Source organism: Ictidomys tridecemlineatus, chromosome 7, assembly GCF_052094955.1.
Source record: "Ictidomys tridecemlineatus isolate mIctTri1 chromosome 7, mIctTri1.hap1, whole genome shotgun sequence".
NCBI lineage: Eukaryota > Metazoa > Chordata > Mammalia > Rodentia > Sciuridae > Ictidomys > Ictidomys tridecemlineatus.
In genome coordinates this window covers 9597235-9618106 of record NC_135483.1, presented here as the reverse complement: position 1 = coordinate 9618106, position 20872 = coordinate 9597235, and the positions used below count along the sequence as shown (strand labels likewise).

Sequence of the window (20872 nt, the reverse complement as noted above, 5' to 3'; positions counted from 1 at the left end):
CTTTAGGGCCACCTCAGAAACCATGGCAACCTGCCCCCAGCTCCCCGGAGACGGCCAGGAAAGCAGCTAACTCGGGAGCCTCCTGTCCTATGAGCCCTGATGCCTGGAGGGACATGAATGAGATGAGGGAGAAGGAGGGAAGGGAGAGGCACTTTGGGGACTCAAGAGTTCTTCAAAGGAGAAGAGGGGAGGGGAGGGAGGAGGTGGGCTCAGGAGAGCAGAAGTCGGGGAGACAGGTGGAGGACTGGAGGACAGTAGGCCGTTACCTTCGGAGCTCTGCCAGAAAGCGTAGGCTTTCATGCGGAAGGCGGTGCGGAAGCGCTCTTTATTGTTTAAGCCAGCAGGCTTTGGCTCTTTAGAAGGACTTTCTTCTATGGCATCTACATTCAGAGGGGTAAATAGCTTTCCTTTAGTATTGCTACCACGAGGATTAGAAAGGCGAACCCGATCCAAGAGACCCAGCTTTTGGCTACAAAATAAGCAAAAGTGAACAATTTTCCTCCTTAAGTGCAGGCTCTTGTAACTTCCCATCCCTCCATAAAGACTCAACGTCCTCCTCCAAGGCTGATGGGGAGCGGTGCCCAGTGTAGGTCAGGGTGGGGCTCACATGCTGGGCACCAGTGCCCAGCCTCACATCTTGGGCGAGCTCCTCAACTCTCTGGACCCAGCTTCCTCCTATGCTAAAGTGGGGCACAGGTAAGATCCAGAAAGGGCGGAGACCCCCTCCACGGTTTCCCTTTCTGTAGTTTCAGCTATCTGCTGTCTACCACTATCTGAAAATGTAACTAGAGTGCAATGAAGGATTAAGATATTTTGAGAGAATGCATGCACATTGCATAACTTTTATTTTATCCTATTATTATAAATATTTATTATTCATTATTGCTGTTCATTTTTTACTGTCTAATTTGTAAATTCAATTTCATCCTAGGTGTGGGTGTATATGTAAAAAAAAAACAAAACACCCAGTGTATGTCAGGCTGTGCACCACCCTGTTTCAGGATCCACTAGGGATCTTGGATGCAATCCTGTGGATGAGAGGGGCTACTGGGAGGTGCCTGTCTCATAGTTCATACTGCAAAGAGTCGTTCCTTCTTCATGTTTCTCCCCTCTGTATCAATAACTTTCTGTCTTTCCTTTTTACCACATTGTGGTGCAAAATATGACTTACACAGGCAGATCCTTATCAAATGCCCCTTGAACAGAACTAAATAACATAAAGCCATAAAGTGGCACCTTTAACCTGCCATCCACAGACAGAATCCAGGGGGAAAATGACACCTTTAAGTTTCTAGCCTTTAACTAAAATTTAGCATCTCTTTCAATTAACAAATTCAGGTAACAAACTCCACCAATATCCCCAATGCCTATAACTGCCCACAAAATAAATTATAGATAATTGTTTGTCCTATTAGTTCAAGGTATTGTTTATGCTCATGGCAGCTTCAAGGTTATCATAGTATTCAACCTGCCACTAGGTCTTGTCCTTTAGTTCAACACAATGAAGCATGTATTTGACAGCTCAAACTTTTAAGTATTTAACTCTATTTAATACTTAACCAGTTTCTTTTATAACTGCATATTATATTTTATTTATGGATTCAAATAAGTATTCTAAGAAAGAGTCCGTGGGTTTTGCCAGACTGCCACAAAAGTTCTTGGCACAAAAAGTAGTTGATAACAAATATACAGTTGTTCTGGTACAAAATATCAGCTCCTGTTACAAAATAACACCTCCACTTGAGGCCACCCTTCCCATCTGGCTGACATTGGCCAAGCCATACTGTTCCTGACCCTCAGGAGCCCCATCTGTAAAATAAAGGTAAGCATTCCCTGCTCCACTGGTTTGCAATGAGACGATGTTGGTCAAAGATTTGACAAAGAACTTGATACATGGTAGGTGCTCTTTAAATATGAATTTCTTGTGGTGCACAACTGTAATCCCAGCAGCTTGGGAGGCTGAGGCAGGAGGATCATGAGTTCAAGGCCAGCCTCAGCAAAAGCAAGGTACTAAGCATCTTAGTGAGACCCTGTCTATAAATAAAATACAAAATAAGGATGGGGATATGGCTCAGTGGTTGAGCGCCCCTGAGTTCAATCCCCAATACATCCCTCCCCCAAAATAAATAGATATGAATTTCTTCCCTCTATTTCCCACCCTCTGTGCTGTTGCACTAGTTGGCATGAGAAATAGTGATTTCTGTGTGAAGATTTCTGGAGAGTCGTATTGCATGTTTTCCCACATAAATAGGCTCCAGTCATTGGCTTCCTCTCCACCACTCCACATGGGGCTTAGCACAAAATAGGCTCTCATGAGAGGCTGAATGCATATGGGGGTCCCATCAGTTCCCTGTGGGCCTGGGACCACTCTGTGTTCTGAGAAGCCAGTCTCACTGCCACAGCTGTGGGCTTCGGCCTTTGCAGCCTAGGGTTGTGTGGAGGGAGGTCCTGGGGTTGGGGCTGCAGGGCTCAAGTGGGAATGCCACCCCTGCCAAGAACTCCGGCACTCCCTGAGCACCAGGTCCTCATCTGGTACAGGAGCTTGACAACTGCTTCATAGAGGCTTGGGGACTATTACACATGATATTATCTGTGACACTTCCTGCCTGCAGCCTGGTATAGAGAAGTCACTAAGAAATATTGTATAAATAAGTAAATAAACAGATGACTATGAGAATAAGCAATGGGCACCCCTTATTTCTTGCTCCCTTGGGGGCTATTCTCTCTCATCCTGCACTGTTCACGGCAGTTTGGTTGAAGGACTCCATGAAGAACCAGCCCAGGGTACATTTAGATAAACTCCAATATTCAACCAGCTCCATCTTCCCTGAGCTGAAGTCAAAATTTTTGGAGCTGCCTTCCTGACCAATATTTGGTGAATAGCAGATAGGACAGAGAAATGTCAATGGTGGATGAGGCAGGAAGTGAACTGAACACATAGAGAAGGCAAACCTCCCACCAAGGAAGAAGAGGCTTTGGCAATTACTTCTCAGGCCAACTTCCTTCTTGGCCCCTGCCTACCTGTCCTGCCCAACCTCCAAGTGGCTCAATTTTTCTATCTGCACCATGCCCTTTGTCCTTCCCAAAGAGTCCTCCCACACACAGGTCCACCTGCCTGCAATGCCCTTTCTCACCTCCTCAGACAACCTCATTCTTATCTGCAAACCTATGTACAAGTGTCCCCCCTTGGAAAAAGATACTCCTCATCTGCTTCAAAGTCATGTTGTATTTCTCTCTGTCACATATTAACACACTGTGTGGAGAAACCATTTCCACATCTGCTAGGCAGAGCCTCTGCCTAGTTATTTTGGGCCTAGCACACTCCCCTGCCCAGTACATCTGGATGCTCAGCATGGCACCTCAGATCATGGGTTTTGAGTAGAGACATCCTGGTGAATCATGTGACCCAGGACACATAACTTGTGCTCTCTGGTCTCCAGCTTCCTCACAAGCAGAATAAAGACAGTGAGCCTGTGCTTCACACAGCTGACAAAGAGTTAAATGCAGTAATGTTTGTAAAGTGCTTTGCCCACTGTCTGGGATGCAGGAAGCGTTCAATAAATGCTGGCTATCATCATTATTTTGGTAAATAATCCTCTTCTCACAGAAGCAGTGGAAAGCTTACCACATTTGTGAAAATACTGGAAATAATTTCCTGGGTCACAAAAAAAATGTTTGTGTGGGTTTTTTAAAATTTATTTTATTCTTTTTCATGAACTGAGCTTTGGGGATTTATATATTATTTTCCAGGGCTTCTTAATGCTAATCTCAAAACACTCAACATTGCACTTTTACTGGCAGGAACTAAGTACGGGAGGAGCTTAATTCCAAATGAATTAAGCAAGACAAAATGAATGGCAGCCGCTTTATCCTGATTTGAAATTTCAGCATAATTTTGGAAAGATAATGAGCAGGCCCTCTTGATTCTATCTGTGTTGGGACCTAATTCTTTGTCAGTTAAATGCTTTAGTCCAAACTCTGAGAGTCTGAATTGCTTTGGCCATGTTCACTTAATACTGCGTTGGTCACAGACAATGCTCAGACTGTGTTAAGATCCAGATGTGTAGGGCCAAAGTCAGAAATCTTGGCTCTAAATTACTAACAGCCCTTGTGCCTAAGAGGCTTACAGAATTCTTCTTCCAGCAAAGTGTATGATCAGCTTACTTCTTAATTGCGTTGCCTGAAATCCAAGACCCCACAGGATAATCAGATGCAAGCAAAGTTCACCACTGAAACGTGAGGCCCAATACTGCCCTTCTCTGTACAGATTTCCAGTGTACAATCCAGGACTTGTTCACAGGGTACTGCAGGTCTTGCAAGCAAAACCCTTCTTGGAGCTGACACCAGATTTCCTTGGAAAGCCTGGGTCCCGTCTTTGTTAGGTACAGACAGTTTCCAAATATGATCTAGAAAAGCTGCAGGTAGATGGACTGGAGACAGAGGGTGAAATCTAGGTGGCTCTGTCCTGGCAGACACAGCCCTTGTCTTGGGCCCTGGCTTGAGGTCTCACCACCCAGGAAACTCCAGCCACATTCAACTCCACAAAGTTCCCTGGCATTCAGCACTAGGTACATGCTGTGACCTCAGCCGGAGAGAACCTTCAGCCTTTCCTTCATCTAAATGACTCTTATTCTTATCTAAAACCTGGCCTGAGTACCAGCCTCAAGGCTCAGTTATCAGCACATCTAGGTGCTCAGGATAATGAGCAGGATGAGTGAAATCTCATGCATCATGCCTTGGCACACTTTACACTTTCCCATCCACGGCACTTGGCCGTCATCATCAAACCTTTGACTCACAAGGGACCCTTCCACCAAATCAATGGTTTTTGCCTGGGGGTGGCTTCAATCCCTCAGAGAACCTTTGGCAATGCCTAGAGACGTATTTGGTTGATCCAGCTTCGGGAGCTCAACTGGCTTTTAGTGGACGGATGCCAGAGGTGCTGTTAAGTACCCTGAGATGCACAGGATAGACCCCATAACAAAGAATCACCCCTTCTAATTATCTACAGCACTGAGGCTGAGCATCCAAAATAAAAGCTTTGGGACCCACTGGCTCATCCAGTTTGTACGTCCATCTAGCACAGTGGCTGGCACAGGTGAGCACTGAAGGCATTATAATGATGCTGAAGGAAGGAAGAAAACATTTGATATTCTGATTAATAAAATGCATCCCACCTTAACTGAGCAAGGGAGTGCTGTATAGTAGAAATAATGTGGGCTTTGGAGTAAGAGAGATGGATTCATGTCTGTGCTCTGCAGTTATTATTTTAGATTGGGTAAGTTATAAGCTCTTTCTGATTCAGTTTCTTCATCCAAAAATGAAGCTCATATTAATTTACCCAACAGGAGATGTGTTTGACACCTTGTGAGTGCTAGGCTCTGATAGCGACCTGAGTAGATGGTGTAGTCCTCGGCCTCCTGTGAGCTCATGACAAAGTCAGGACAACACGGTCAGCAAATGGATGCATGCACTGCTAGAGAGCTGGTGAGAAGGCAAAGGGAGAGCCATGAGGGAGAGCCACAGGTAACTGATGCAGGTAGGGCGGCCAGGGAAGGCCTCTGGAGTGCACAGGAAATCAACTAGAAAGCCAGTCTCCATTGTCCAGATGAAGGTGATGGTGATACTGAAACTGAGACCTGATGGGTAAGAAGGAGGTAAGAGCTCTGCATCCAGGACTGAGTGAGGGTTCAAGGCTGTGAGGACCAGGCTCATGGCCCTGAGGGGAGGATATGAGGTCAGGGTATCCCAGGTGAGGGGCAGAGAGGCCCCACCTGGCCATTCCTATGTGTCACTCAAGTGAGGTCAATTTCCTTGGTAAGTGAAATGGAGGTAGGGTACTTTCTTTCAACAGATCATTTATACATTTACTTGGCAAGTATTTATAGGTACATCCTATAAATGGCAAAACACTAATGCCAAGGAGCTCATGGCCTAGAGAGGAAAAGACAATTATAAAAGGATTTATTCATATATACATATATATTATATGTGAACATATAATATATATGTATATAACACGTATATATGTTTGTGTGTATTTATGCTTATATGTGTATACATGTATATGTATACATACACACACGTATGCTTTATCTGGGAAGCTTTGAGTCTGACCCAAGCACATGATGAGTAAGACATTTGAACCAGGTGAGAAGCAGTGGGAGTTATCCACTGTCTGCATTCTCATGAGGACCAAGTAGGACGACATGTGAAGTGTCAGCATCTATCAAAGCCACAGTGAAGGCAGTTCTTTTCCTTATGATTAACCTTAGAATCACTGATCCTAAGAAAGAAGCATAAAATGGTCAGGGCCAACCTCCCTATCATTGTAAGGATTTGGCTGAACTTTTATTCCTCAAGTCCACATAAATCAGAACAGTCAAGGCAGCCCTCATAAAGTGGCAGCTTGAGTCCCCACCAAGAAGCTGGCATAGCACTGAGACCTGTTAAATCAGAGAACATAGCTCTTTCCCTCAGGTTGACAATAAAGTGTGTGGCTACTTATATAAGGAGGAAGCGATAAGATAAAATTAAAACCTGGTTGGCAATGTAGATAGTAATAAGGCAAGGTCACAGTGCCCAATGGGGGCAGCCATGTGAAGCAAATGATGGACAGGGAGGATCCATTGCTTGTCTGTGCACATTACTGACCATTTTTGCAGTAACCTTGCACGCTGCCTTCTTGGGTAAAGAAATTGAGTTCTTTGTTGATGATCTCCCTCCTTCCTCCAGATCTCATCCTCCTCCAGGTTGTGTTCCTGCACCCCACCTGGCACCTTACCAGTCAACTGGTCACCCAGCCAGGCACCTGTTCAGATCCTGGATGAGTGGTACTGATTGGCTTATATAACTGATCCTCTGAACAGGAAAAGCTAGCAAACCCCTAACTCTAACCTTGAGAAATCATGGAATGGCACCTGTAGGCAAGTAGAGGACTTTTGAAGGTGGCATGAGCAAATTGACAGCCAGTTTTCAGAGGACCCTTTCCTATAACTGGAGAAGCCCCCCTAACCCCCGGAAAGCTTCAAAATTCATCTATATGATCCTTAGCTTAACCAGAAGTGCCAAATCCAATCCACAGTGATGTTTTCCATGTATAATAGTCCTTATCTGTGAGCTTATTTTCTGTGGTTTCAGTTACCTGTAGTCAACCATGGCCTAAAATTATTGAATGGAAAATTACAGAAATACACAACTTGCAGGTTTTAAATCATGTACTGTTCTGAGTAATGTGATGAAATCTTGTATCTCCTACCCTGTTCTACCTGGTAAGTGGATCATCCCTCTGTCTAGCATATCCATGGTGCATATGCTACTCACCCAGTTGTTAGTGGCCATCTCAGATATCAGACTGACTGGTGAAGTATTACAGTGTTTGTGTTCAAGAAATCCTTATTTTATTTCATAATATCTCTATATAGCAGGAGGAGTGATCTTGGCAATTTGGACATGCCCATGAGAAGCTGCAAAGTGCTTCCTCTAAGTGAAAAGGTGAAAAGCAAAGTAGGATTTTTACACACTCACACCCCCCCACACACAGCACATCCATGTAACTTTTATTATAGTGTATTCTATAATATGTCCATTTTATTATTAGCTATCATTGCTAACCTCTTACTGTATCTAATTCATAAATTGAACTTTGACCTGGGTATGTAAGTAAAAGAAAAAAAATCATACTAGTGCTTGGTACTACCTGCTGTTACAATTATCTAGTGGGGTCTTGGAATGTGTTCTTTTTTCCATATTTTTTGCTGGTGTGTTATGGTTGTACACATTGGTGGGACTTATTATTACACATTCATACATATGCTCATAATATAATAACATAATTTGGCCAATATTGTTCCCCGGTATTTATCCTTCCCTTCTTTCCTCCTTCCCCCTGGTAACTTTCCTCTGTTCTACTCGTCTCCTTTTGATTTCGATGAGATTCCCTCCTACTGCTCTTTTCTTTTTCCTCTTGAACTTCCATATATGAAAAAAAACATGTGGCCCTTGACCTTCTGAGTTTGGCTTCTTTTGCGTAACTTATATTCCCCAGTGCTATTCATTTTCCTATAAATGTCATAATTTCATTCTTCTTTGTAGCTGAATAAGATTTCATTGTGTTTATACACCACATTTTCTTAATCTATTCATCACTGATGAACACCTAGGCTAGTTCTGTAGTTTGACTATTGTGTATTGTCTTGCTATAAACACGAGCGTGCATGTATCACTGTGGTGAGATGACTTTAATTCTTTAAGATGAATAGTGAGGAGTGTTATAGCTGGTCATATGGTGGTTCCCTGCCTAGCCTTTTGAGGATCCTGGATTCTGATTTCCATAATGGTTGTACTAATTTACAGTCCCACCAACAGTGTAAAAAGTGTTCCTTTTTCTTCACATCCTCTCCAGAATTTATTATTTTTTGTACTATTGATGGCTGCCATTCTGACTAGAGTGAGAGGAATTCTCAGAGTAGTTTTGATTTGCATTTCCCTGATTGCCAATGATGTTGAACATTTTAAAAAATATTTTATCCATTTCCACTTTTTATGAGAAGTATCTAGTTAATTTGCCTATTTATTAATTGAGTTATTTGATTTTTGGCATTAAGTTTTTGGGTTCTTTATACATTCTGAATATTACTCCTCTGTCAGAAGAGTAGCTAACAAAGATTTTATTCCATTCTGTATGTTCTCTCTTCATATTCCCAATTGTTTCTTTTGCTGTGCAGAAGCTTTTTAATTTGAGGCTATCCCATTTATTACTCAAAGCGTTATTTCCTGAGCTTTGGGGGTCCATTGCTTGTGCCTACATGCTGGAGTATTGACCCTATGTTTTCTTCTAGGAGTTGCATAGTTTCTGGTCCAATTCCTTGATCCATTTTAAGTGGATTTTGCACAGTGTGAGAGATGAGGGTCTGGTCTCATTCTTCTATATATGGATAATCAGTTTGGGAATGTGCTCTTTATGACTATATGGAAAAGACTCCAAAGGCAGATTAAATAATTTACTAGCAGTGTGAACTTATGCTTGACTGAAGACCTCATTGGTCTGGAGGGAATGAAAATAAAGAATACGCTGGAGAGAGTCTTGAGACCTGGATCATATAATTTCTGCTGCTCATGGGCTGTGTGATATACGGTGAGCCTGTCTCCTCGAGGGTTCTCAATTTGTATAAATCTATCTAGATGAGTACTCTGGTTGTCTTCCCACTCTGCCTCTGTGAGTCATGAGCTGCTGCAGTTTCTCTAGAAAATGTACTCTGACCTTGTCATCAAAATTCATCTAGCCCTCTTCTACAGTCCACCCCTGATGGCCTCTACAGTCCAAGCTAGGTGCAGGCAAGAAACTCTGCATTCACTTTTACATACACATTCATGGAAAGCCTGACATGTATTTCTGCAGGGAAATTGATGGTTCTGACTGCAATGGTTTCTTCCAAGCAGGATGATGTATGAGGAGAGCACCATGCAGATCACTCAAGGGGACAAGGTTGTCCAATCACAGGTTCCCAAAGGCCAGTGTTCTCAAATGGTTCCCTGCAAGCAGTCCAGGCTCCTGTCACCTCCTCTGCCCAAATTCTGTCAACTCTAGGAGCATAGCATTGGCTTAAGATACAAGAATATATTTCATGCTTGTATAACTATGTCAAAACGGATTCCACTGTCATACATAGCTAAAAGGAACAGTAAAATAACAATTTTTTAAAAGTCTACTGTGAGGGCTTGTAAGTGGTTCCAACAAATAAGAATGTGTGTGTAATTATTTATATTTATAAATACATAAGCAGTTTGCAGTGGTATTTACAAGGTGGCCTTTCTTTACAGTCTATAGCAGGGTCCACGGTTTCCCTGTCATTGGGGCCTCTTCTGAGAGACAGAAGGAGGAGGGATAGAGAGATGCTTAGAACCCAGCAGCTCCTGCAGTCTCTGCAGCAGCCTGCAGTGAGGACTATTTGCTGGGAAGCATCTGCAGGTGTGGGGACCATGAATTATGGTCTTGATTCATTTTCTGAAGTACCATGTGTGAGACCAAGAAGCAAATGAAACTCCGTGGAATGGAAATAACTTCTTAATATTCAGACCTGCCAGACTTTGGATTTTAGTCTTGCCACTCATCCACTGTGTAAACCAGGGGGAATGATTCAACCTCTGTGAACCCCACTCCCCTCACCCACCAGGGAGGATATCAAAGCTTATTTTATACTGGGGTTGTATGGACCAAAGGAGGCAACACAGAGAGAATTCCTGGCACAAAACCTGACCCAGAGGACAGTAAGTGGCTGCTGCTGTGATTCCCATTAAGTTTCCCTGATTATGTCTCCATGAAAATGGAGGAGAAATGCCATCAGCAGCAAGAGTGACCCCAGAGACTCTATGTTGTGACAAGCATGGCCACACAGGGGCCACCCACCGTACCAAAGCATACTGGGAGAACTGGACCCTCTACCCTGACCCAGTAGTGGGGAGAAGGGAATTTATAATCAAAAACTCACCTGGCGGCTGCCTCCAGCTGTTCTTTCCTGTAAGGAGAAGAGGGAGAAAAGACAGACAAAGTGTGAATTACATGGAACACACCCCCGCCCCAAAGTTTGCTCCACAGATTCCCTTTGAAGGTGCTGGAGCAGAATGTTTCTCTGGGACAAGGTGGAATATGTGGAGGGGAAGCCACAAGGGAGGAGGTCCCAGCTGGACCCCAGGCCCCTGCTGCTGTGTGCTGTCAGGTTCTTCTCAGCCACTCCTATATGCCCTTACTCATCCAGAAAACAGCTGCTGAACACCCTCTCTGGCCCTGTCTGTAGTGGAGCTCAGAGGATTTGTTCAAGAGGAGACAGATCAGGCTGCAGCTGCCACACACCCCACTGCCTGTCACCCCCATCATCGTTATAGTCAACACTGGCATCTTTCATGCATTCTTGGGCATCTTTCATGCATCTGTTTGGTCATCAGATACTACCGTAGGTGCTTTTATACATCAGCTCATTTCATCCTCATTACAACCCTGTAAGGTAAGTACTAGGATCAGTCATTTTCCTGATGAGGTGCAGAGAATTAAAAAAATATTGCTCAAGGTCACAATTAGGAAGCTGCAGGGTCAGGATCCCAAGTTGGGCCATCTGGCTTCAGAGTCCATGCTGTCCTGAGGGGCACTGCAGGTGCTGTGCAAATAGTCCTGGTCCTGAGCCTTTGCCCAGCCTCTGCACAGATTTCCCTTCCTCTTTTTCTTCTGCCTGGAACCATCTTATTCATCTAACCTATCTGGACCCAGGCCTGACAGGGTGTTCTAGCCCTGGGCACTAACAGTGGCTCCAAGGACTATACCTTGGGAGCCCAGCATCTTCCTATCCCCCTCCATCTCCTCTGTGCCAAAGCATCAGTACTTCTCCCAGCCCAGACTCATCCAGCAGAGACTGAACTCCTGCAGTGGCCCAGGTACTTAGTTTGCTTTCACACATTTTATTCCAGTTGACCCTTACCAAAATAATCTTCAGAAATGGTTATTATCCAAATAACCCTGTCTCATCGTTTACCCAGTTTTCCTCCCTCAATAACTGTGTCTTCACTGAGTTGAATGGAAAAAGCATGGACTTTGGCATAAACACTGGGCTGCAGTCTCTGTTCCACCCCATATCGGCTGGTTGCACTGGGCAGCTAATTAATCTGACACTCTGTGTTATGTGTTGGGTCTGGAGTGTCCCCCAGCCTCACACGTGGAAGACTTGGTCCTTAACGCAGCAATGTTCAGAGGTGAGTTCTCAGGAAGTGACTGAATCACGGGGGCTCTGACCTCATCAATGGGTTCACCCGTTAACAGAGTCATAGCTGATGGCATTACTGGGAAGTGGTGGAAACTGTAGGAGGCGGCCTACTTGTAGGAATTTGGTGTGCCATGGAAGGGCATTTACCACCCCAGACCCTTCCTCTCTCTGCCTTTCTCTCTCTCTCTGCTTCATGGTCATTATGAGCTGAGCAATTTTCCTCCATCACGCTCTTTTCCTTCTGCTCTGACGTTCTACTCTGCCTCAGGCCTGGAGCCATGGAATCAGCTGACCATGGACTGAAACTTGTGAAACCATGAGCCAAGATCAATCTTTCCTCCTGTAAGTTGATTTTCTCAGTTATTTTGGCACAACAGAAAGCTGAATAACACACTCTGATTCTTTATCTATAAAAATAGAGTTACTCCTTCTACTTACCTTTTAAAACATTCTAAATGTAAAATAAGATAGTATGTATAAAGTCAGGTTCAATGTTTGGCCACGCTGTCTGTGGCTCCCCTTCTCCATTTCTAAGTACTCTGATAGTCTTGACTGGTCACAGAAGGAACAAGTCCGGTTTCCACAGTAAACTAGCTGTTCTTGGTCAAGTAACTTCTACTTCCTGAGCCTGAGTCTCCACATCTCCATTTCAGTTGTTATCTAACAATTTCAGGGCCATGCTGGTCACACATGGCTTTTTACATTAAAGTTAAATAAATTAAAAATTAAATTCCTCATTGCACTAAGAATAGTCTAATGCTCAACAGCCACATACGGCTAATGGCTACCATATTGGGTAGTACTGCTATAGAACATGTGAAACTCTCTGATGTCCTCTGTAATTCAAAAACAACAAGTTTGTAATTATAAGTGGTAATAAAAGAAAACTAAAAATGTAACTCCATTGCCCATCATGGCTAGACCCAAACACGTATCTGCAAATTGATAAAGGACTACACTGAGCAGAAAATGGATGGGCTACACAATTTCATTCTTCAAAACCTTTGTCAAGAAAGTAAAATGGTCTAACCACTGTGGAAAATAGTCTAGCAGTTCCATAAGAAGTTAAACATAGAGCTACCATTTCTACTCACAAGTACATACTCAAAGTAATTGAAAAGGTGACCATAAAATGACATGGATCTGAATATTCACAGCTGTGGTCCTCCTATTATCTGAAATCTAGAAACAACACTGGATTCTGTCAAGTGATGAATGGGTAAGCATAATGTGATGTATGTCACTGGATATTATTCAACCCACAGTAAGGAACAAAGTTCTGATAAGCACTGCAGCATGGATGGAACCTGAAGCCACCATGTTAGTGAAAGAAAACATACACAAAAGGCAATGTATAATATGATTTTGTTACTACATGAAATGTTCAGAATAGGCAGAAGAGAGACAGAAGCAGATTAGTGGTTTCAGTGTTGGGAAGAAAGAAGGAACAAGGAATAACTGATAATGGATATAGAGTTTCTTTCTGGGGTAAGGAAAATTTTCTGGAGTTATATAGTGGTGGTCAGTGCCTAACATCACTAATATACTGAAAGCTACCACATTGTCTACTTTAACAGGATACCTTTTGTGGTAGGTGAAATCCTCTTATGGACTGTGAAATGTATCTCAATAAAATTGTTATTTAAAAAATTAAGCATATGGCAAAAGAATCCTCCAGGAGGTAGGTGAGGACATGTCAGTGTATTGTCAGCTACTTCTTGCCATTAACATGAAGTAGGCTGAAACTCAGGGACATTGTTTCCCCAAGGGACTGCCTTGTTAGTGAATTTCTCTAGTGACTCTATACTTTCGTCCTTGAGAGAAAAAAGAAATGTTCTCTCTTAGTTTAAAAGCTATTCCCATATCACAGCAGCTGTCTGCAGCACAATGTAGTCCTCCAAATCTCTGACAGCTAGGACAAAGCCTTATTTATAATAAATTAATCCCAAAGAAAGAGACCATTGCCAAGGCCTTGGGATGCATAGAAAATGAAAATCCTCTTGGTTCTGCACCCAATGTGGTTGCACAGGTTCTTGTTTTTGAGTTCAAGGTCACACTTAGGAGGAAGTCAGCCACCTGTCTGTTCTAGGGAGCCTGATTTATGCTACCTAAGCTCTAAATTAAGATTACAGGAATAATAGAATTTCAGAAACAAAAGGAACTGTATAGGTTATATTCTGAGTGACTAAGTCTAAGAACAAGTCAGGGAACCCAGTGAGTAAGCCCAAGCACATCATGATTCCCTGAAGACTCATACTGAAGGTACCTCTCACCTCCCCAACCCTTCCGCAGGCATTGGTCCCTCTTGCTTATTCTTTTTCAGATCCTTCCTCTCCTCTCCCTTCTTACTGCTTTTACCTTGGGCCCTCATTGCCCTGACCCTGAGCCCCACAGTCATTTGCTAGCTGATCTCCTTCAATCTTGAGCCTGTGGAATCACCCTCTGTCTTCTTTCTGAAACAGATCAGATGGTGTCATTTTCTGGCTCCTAGGGCTTCTTGTTGCCTTCAGTATTAAAATTAGATTCACTTGCAAGTCATTGAGGACCCTCCCTGGTCTGGCCCAGTGCTTAGCACATAGCACTCAAATATATTGGTGGATTGGATGCCCTGAGTGGAAAAGTGCTCATGCCCCCAGAATCTCTTGAGGAAGAGAGACATGACAGGATTGCAGGGGAGAAGTTAGCAGGGTCTGGTCTTGCAAGATCTGAAGTTCATGTAAAGTTTTCGATTTTCATTTTCATCTTTTTGTCATGTTTACTCACTGAAAGGTTCTATGCAGGGAAATGAGTCAATAGAACCCAAATTCCTTGTCTTTTCTTAAATCTTGACCACAGTCTGGTGTTGAGAGTAGAAAGATAAACTGAAGCAGCCTTCAGAGACTGGCCACTGAGGGAGTCACTCGTCCACTACTGGCTTATACTATGGCCCTAAAATGTCAGACCCGTGGGGAAAACATGTTTGAGAGTGTCTTAATGAAGTGGCAAATCCTTCCTAAGATTTTTCTTTTTATCTCTGTTAATAACTGCAACCCACTTGTTTCTGCTTCTGTAATCATGCTTGCTCAGCAGCTGTGGCCAGAACCAGAGCTGCCTGGAAAGAGGGAAAGGAAATCAAGGCTACTTGCATGAGAAACTCTTGAAATCCAGAAGATTGTACAATATAAAAGATAACCAAAAACAAAGGGCTGTGCTCAGCCTTTGGGAAAGATTTTGCTGAACCTACTCTCCTGCATCTCCAAGTGCCACGTGTCTCTTTCCAGTGCCATAATTTTCTGTATTTTATAACAATAAACTCCAGGAACAAGCTCACTATCCATCTAGGTTTCCTTCCAAGTCAAGGGTTCTAGGAGTCAACTTTCTACCCACAGACTTCAAGGCATGAGCTCAGAACTCCAGTACCTGAAATGTGGGAAGGAGCAGTCTCCTTCAGAAGCCCAGGGAGATAAAAGGCCATGGGCTTTGGAAACCTCTAGGTTTTAACATTAGTCAGTGTCTGAAGTTCAGAGCCTCAGCTGGCTTATCTGCAAGTAGATCTTGCTGACACTCAGCCCGTCTCCAGGTGTGCACTATGTGCATATGCATGTGGCCATGTGTGGATCTCCTAGGTTCCTGTTCCATGTGGTTTTCCCCTAGTCCTCCATCAGTATCACTGAAGCTGGGTCTGCATTTCCAAAATGCTCCTCCACTCTAATACACCTTGACGTTTGAGAATCCCCGACTTATCTCCTAGGGTACCCATGAGGATTAAGTCAAATTAGCACTTGGAAACCTGGAACACAGTGGACATCAATGCACAGTAATTTCCCTCTTCCTACATGCTGGCCATGGGAAAAGTCTATTTTTTCTTCTTTTCAACCTTGAGAACACAAAACAGCATCATTGAATTTCCAGAGGACTCTTTTGTCCTCTTTCACCTTCCCTTTTCCACAGCCCAGGGTGGTGTGCATTCTAAGGAGGACACCCAGCATTGCTAAGGCAGCTGTGGGTGCAGGCTTCCACTTTCTCAATCCTGTCCTCTGCTCATACATAGATAGGAACTTTCCCTATCAGCCACTTCACACTGTCTAGCTGCTAACCTCTGGCGGCATACTGGAGTCACCTGGGGAGCTTTTGGAAACATGGATGCCCAAACATAGTCCTGAAGATTCTGATTTTAATACCCTAAGTGTGTCCTGCTCCCAGTTGATGCTAATGTGCAGCCCATGATGGGAAGCCCCCTTGCCCTAGCAGATGTCCTCCAGGAAACGGTAGAGGCCATAACACAAATAGACCACTGGAGGGATAGTCAACCATGGCCTAAGCACTCAGATAAGTGGTCACTTGCCTGAAGAATGGAAAAGAGACGACTGATTCATAAAATCTCCACGTTGCCACAAGGTCGATCCTGTTTGGGTTGGTAGCATAATACCTCCAGGCAGCCTGGGGAGCAGAACAGAGGGGCAGGAATGAAAGTATCACTGAAACCGTTACACACAGTCCCACTACATTATGACACTACAAAGCCCTTAGGTTTGAATTTGCATAGAACTGACCTTCAGAGAAACTGAGGTTCTCAGCTTTCTATAACCCCTCTAGGAAAAAAAACTTCCTTGACTTTCTCAGAGTTGTAATGGTGTCTTGGTGGGTAGGGGTATGGAGAGAGATGAATGGGAATAAAGAGGAACTACTATTTCCAGAAGGTTCCAGGAATCTTCTCAATCAAATAGATAGGAAAACAAACTGTCTTTTGTGGTCACTTCAAGGTGCAAGGCAGAGAGCCTGGGGCATGAGGTTTGCCCCTGGGATGCTCTGATGGCTTGGGGTTTCAGGGATAATGCACCGGACTTGGAGGTTGGGACCCACCTCAGAACTACAGCCTGTAGGATGCCATCATGTACCATGCTGGGTCAGCCCCAGAGACCCACAGAGACAACCACTACAACCAGGCACAAATTCAAAGTGGGCAGCCAGGTCCTGAGCACTTAGATGGCCACAGCTGGGACACCTCTTTGTCCTTCTCACTGCACTGCCACTCTTCCCACAGCCCACGTCAGCATGAAGCAGGACTCCTCCTGAAGTCTAAGAGGAGGGCTTTTGCCTTTCTAACTACTGCTAACGCCTCTCCCAAGCCCAGCCTCTGGTGAGGGGATTGCTGGTGATAAGCGGGCAGGGGTCCAGCATCCACTGCTCCATGAATGCCCTGGCTGGGATACACAGGTGCAGTGGCTCAATAGTTTGCACATGTAAGGAATCACTTTCTCTCTTGGCTTATGGGCCCTCTCTCTCTTTGGCAGATGTGAGAGCCCACAGTCCTTGTGGTTCACTGGCTAAGTACTTGACTATAGGCTATTGACTCTTCCTTTTGGGTCCCAAGGTGAAACCTGGAATAAGAAGCAGGCCTAGTGGGCTCAGAGGTCTAAGCCAAATTTTCTACTCCAACATTGTCAGTAAAATGGCTGATAGTTTCAAAAGAGTCCCGCATCTATTTCAAGGTTGGTTTAGAATTTGGATAGGAGGTACTAGTCTGTCACCTTCAGAACAAGTATAGACAGGTCAAATGGATAACCATGGCAATGCCCATAGCCACCCACAGCGAGCATATGCAAGCAGGCCCACTCCTGTGTGTATGTGTGGCTGCATGTCTGTGTGCTCTCTCTCTCTCTCTCTCTCTCTCTCTCTCTCTCTCTCTCTCTCTCTCTCTCACACACACACACACACACACACACACACACACAGTGTATGTTCTGGGTCACCATTCCAGTTTATTCTCAGGTAGACAGACCTGGATGAGCTCAGCAGCTGGCTTCCTCCTTTTCTCAAAGTGCTTCTGACGGTGCTGCTCCTGTACCTTGAGGGCCAACCCTGACCCCAGGATGCCCTGCAGAAAGAGTAGGGCCCATAGTCAGGCCCCAAGACTCTCCTGGTATCCCAGGCCTACTGCCAAGGTAGCAGGTATTGTAGGGCTTAATGACTCCACAATGATATCATAGCATGAAGTGGAGAAGGGGGAAAGACACCATTCTTCCCCTTGAGAGAGCTGGGAGCTTGATTAAGGTCAGAGGTTAGGAGGGCCTGGCTTCTATACTCACTGCCGCTGTCCAGCTATGAGACCTGGTCAAGCCTCTTATCTGTCCTGCATCTCAGTTTCTTCCACAGGGTATTTGGGTCACAGTACCCACCTGATGATTGTGTTAAGACAAAAGTGAGATAACATATAGGAACTGCCTAGAAAAGGGTCTGGCACAGATTGGAGACCCAGGAAATGCTAGTGGAATTTTTAAAATATTCTAGCTGCTTGAATTGTCCCTAGAGACATGTACTGTAGCCTTAATTTCTCAGAACTGTGATCTGTTTTGACTTCCAGGTCAGATGTGCATGTGGATTTAGTGGATAGAATCATATACATTTCAAAATAAAAGAGAGCTTAGGTGCCATGCACCTAAGTTCCCTGCTCTGCTTTGCCTGAGTCACCCAGAAGAAGACTAAGATGCAGGAAGGTCAGATACTCAAGGTCAAACAGCCTAGGAAAAAATAGGCAAAGTGGGAGAAAGAACCGGGTAATGGAGAAGAACTTCACCACCAAAAGAATGGAGGGTGAAGGGGGCCACCAAGAGATTGTTATCTGAGAAAGTTCTTTCCAAGCTTCATGATTAAGAGCTGGGCTTCAAAACTGGCCAGGTTTGGGATTCTTGTCTCCACAACCCAGGAATATTAATATCCTAATTAAGCCTTACTTTTGTCATCTGGAAATTGGAGATGAATACAGCATCAAACTCCTAGTGTTGTCATGAAGATCAAGTGAGTTGATATAGGTAAAGCATTTGGCATTATGTAGGCCACATAGAAAGTTCAATACGTGCCATTGATTTTAATTGTTACACACTGGATGTGGGATTGGAGATGTTATTCTATCACCTACCAAGACTTCCTCTTGAGGGGAATGGATTTTTATATAAGGAAGTGTTATGGCTTGGATATGAGGTAACCCCTAAAGCTCCTGTGTTAATGCAGGAATATCAGATGTGAAATGATCAGATTATAAAAGCTGTGATTTAATCAGTTCGTCCTTGTTTGGACAGTCTGCCTGGGTGGTAACTAAAGGCAGGTGGGATGTGGCTGAAGGAGGTGGGTCAGTGGGGTGTGCCCAGGAAGGGTGCATCTTCCCTGTGGTTCCTTCTCCTTTTACTCTCTCTCTCTCTGCTTCTTGAGAGAGCAATGTCCCCACTCCCCAACACACACCCTTCCACCATGATGTTCTGCCCCATCTTGGGCCCAGAGGAATGAAGTTGGCCCACTATGGACTAAACCTCTGAAACCATGAACCAAAATAACCTGTCCCCATTGAAGGTGTCCTTGTCCAGTATTTTGACTACAGCAATGAAAAGCTGTCTAGCATAGGAAGGGAGTTCACATGCATGAAAAACCTCCCCAGTGCGAGGCTCTGGGATACAGGTTTGAAAGACAGAATGTCAGCCCCCAGGCATCACCATCCTCTAGGGAGACAGGTGTGGAAATGTGCAAGCCTAGCATGGAGGTATGCCCTAAGAGGAACCAGCTAGCCCAGCCAAGAAGGCAGCATTGAAACTGGGTCTTGGAAGAGGAGTGGATGTTTGGAGGGATCACTCACTCCTGGCAAAGGGAAGTGGCACGGGCTATGGAAGGGGAGTGGACAACCATGCTTGGAATTTCGGGTGCAAAAGGTTGAGAACTGAGCTGGGATTTGAGCTGGGACCAGACAGTGAGTGGTCCTCCTATCCCAAGTCCAAGATACTTACCGCTGGAAGGGCAAAGAAGGAGACACCAATTAAGGAAAAGGTGGCAGCAATCAGACGGCCTTCCCACGTCTTGGGAGTTTTGTCTCCATAGCCAATAGTGGCCAGTGTGATCTGAAGAGAGAGGAGTTCAGACATGGGCTCCCTGGGAAGGGGAAAGCAGTGACATGCGAGCTGAGCTCTGCCCAAGTCCCAGCTCTGCCCACTCCCATTTATAACAAAGTTCCCATGCAAGAAAAGGCACCAGTACTGAGTAACTTATATGAAAGTCTTGAGACCACACCCTGTTTTGAAGGTAGGGCTTTCCTATCAAGCAGTCAGCAGATATTTCAATAATTTCAAACAAGTGTGTGTGTGTGTGTGTGTGTATGTGTGTGTGTGTGTATGTGTGTGTGTGTGTGTGTATTCTACATATACAGGTGGCCCTCTGTATCCACAATTCCACATCCTTGGATTCAACAACTGTAGATCAATAATGTTTGGAAAATAAAACAATAAAAATAACAATACAGCATAAAATAAGACAAATAAGAAATACTAATAGCTATTTACTCAATATTGACATTGTATGAGATGTTGTAAGTCATCTAGATGTGATTTAAATACACAGGAAAATGTGTAAAGGTTGTATGTATATCCTATACCATTTTATATCACAGTATTAAGCCTCTGTAGATTTTAATATGCTCAAGGGGGTCGGGGAGTTTGGAACCGGTCCCCTGTGGATACTGAGGGGCCTACGGATCTGTGAATGTGTGAGTTTATACAAAGCCACGTAAGTGATCTGTATTTGTGAGTATATTTGCACTCAGTGTGTATACGTGTACATGTGTCTGTTCTTCATGTGTGGTATATTCCAGGTGTGTTTATATGAATGCATGGACATGTATCTGCAGGTGGAGAAGGATACAGAGCAGGCAACACATGGCTGCTGGAGTCCAATGCCTCATATGATTTCAAGTTCAACTCTCTAGTGGCTGAGGGACCTTAAATTAGTCACTTAATCTTTTTATGCCTCAATCTCCCCATTTTTTCAAAAGGAGTTAATAATAGGAGTTTAAGCTTAAAGTTCATTAGTAAATGCAATCTACCTGGAGTGAAAATCTGAAACAGGACTTCGATAAATGCCAGCTCTAATATCTTGGTGGCATGGGGCTGTGCATCTCCAGGCGTGTCTTCAGGTCTGGGTGCTCTTGTGTGTATCTGCCATGTGTCTGTTTGCACATGCCTGGCCTGGCTAAAACCACCAACCTGAGACTCATAAGGTGAGGTCCCAGGTGGCCGTGTGGTCAGACTGTCATGCACCCTGGCTTCTTATAGAAACATGACCCATGAAGGTCCCCAAGCCAGGCATCCCCCCAGGCTACT

The 20872-nt window shown here is 44.3% G+C and overlaps 1 protein-coding gene across 1 annotated transcript in view; it reads right to left on the bottom strand.

The window, feature by feature from the left end:
• Kcnq3 (potassium voltage-gated channel subfamily Q member 3) overlaps positions 1–20872 on the bottom strand; it is a 305641-nt gene that overhangs the window by 12780 nt on the left and 271989 nt on the right. The window contains exons 6-10 of the mRNA XM_005316145.5: positions 19508–19618; positions 17515–17610; positions 16078–16172; positions 10491–10517; positions 267–469 (exon numbers count right to left, since the gene is read on the bottom strand). Of these exons, the coding sequence (XP_005316202.2) occupies positions 267–469; positions 10491–10517; positions 16078–16172; positions 17515–17610; positions 19508–19618 (532 nt within the window). The remainder of the gene's footprint in view (positions 1–266; positions 470–10490; positions 10518–16077; positions 16173–17514; positions 17611–19507; positions 19619–20872) is intronic.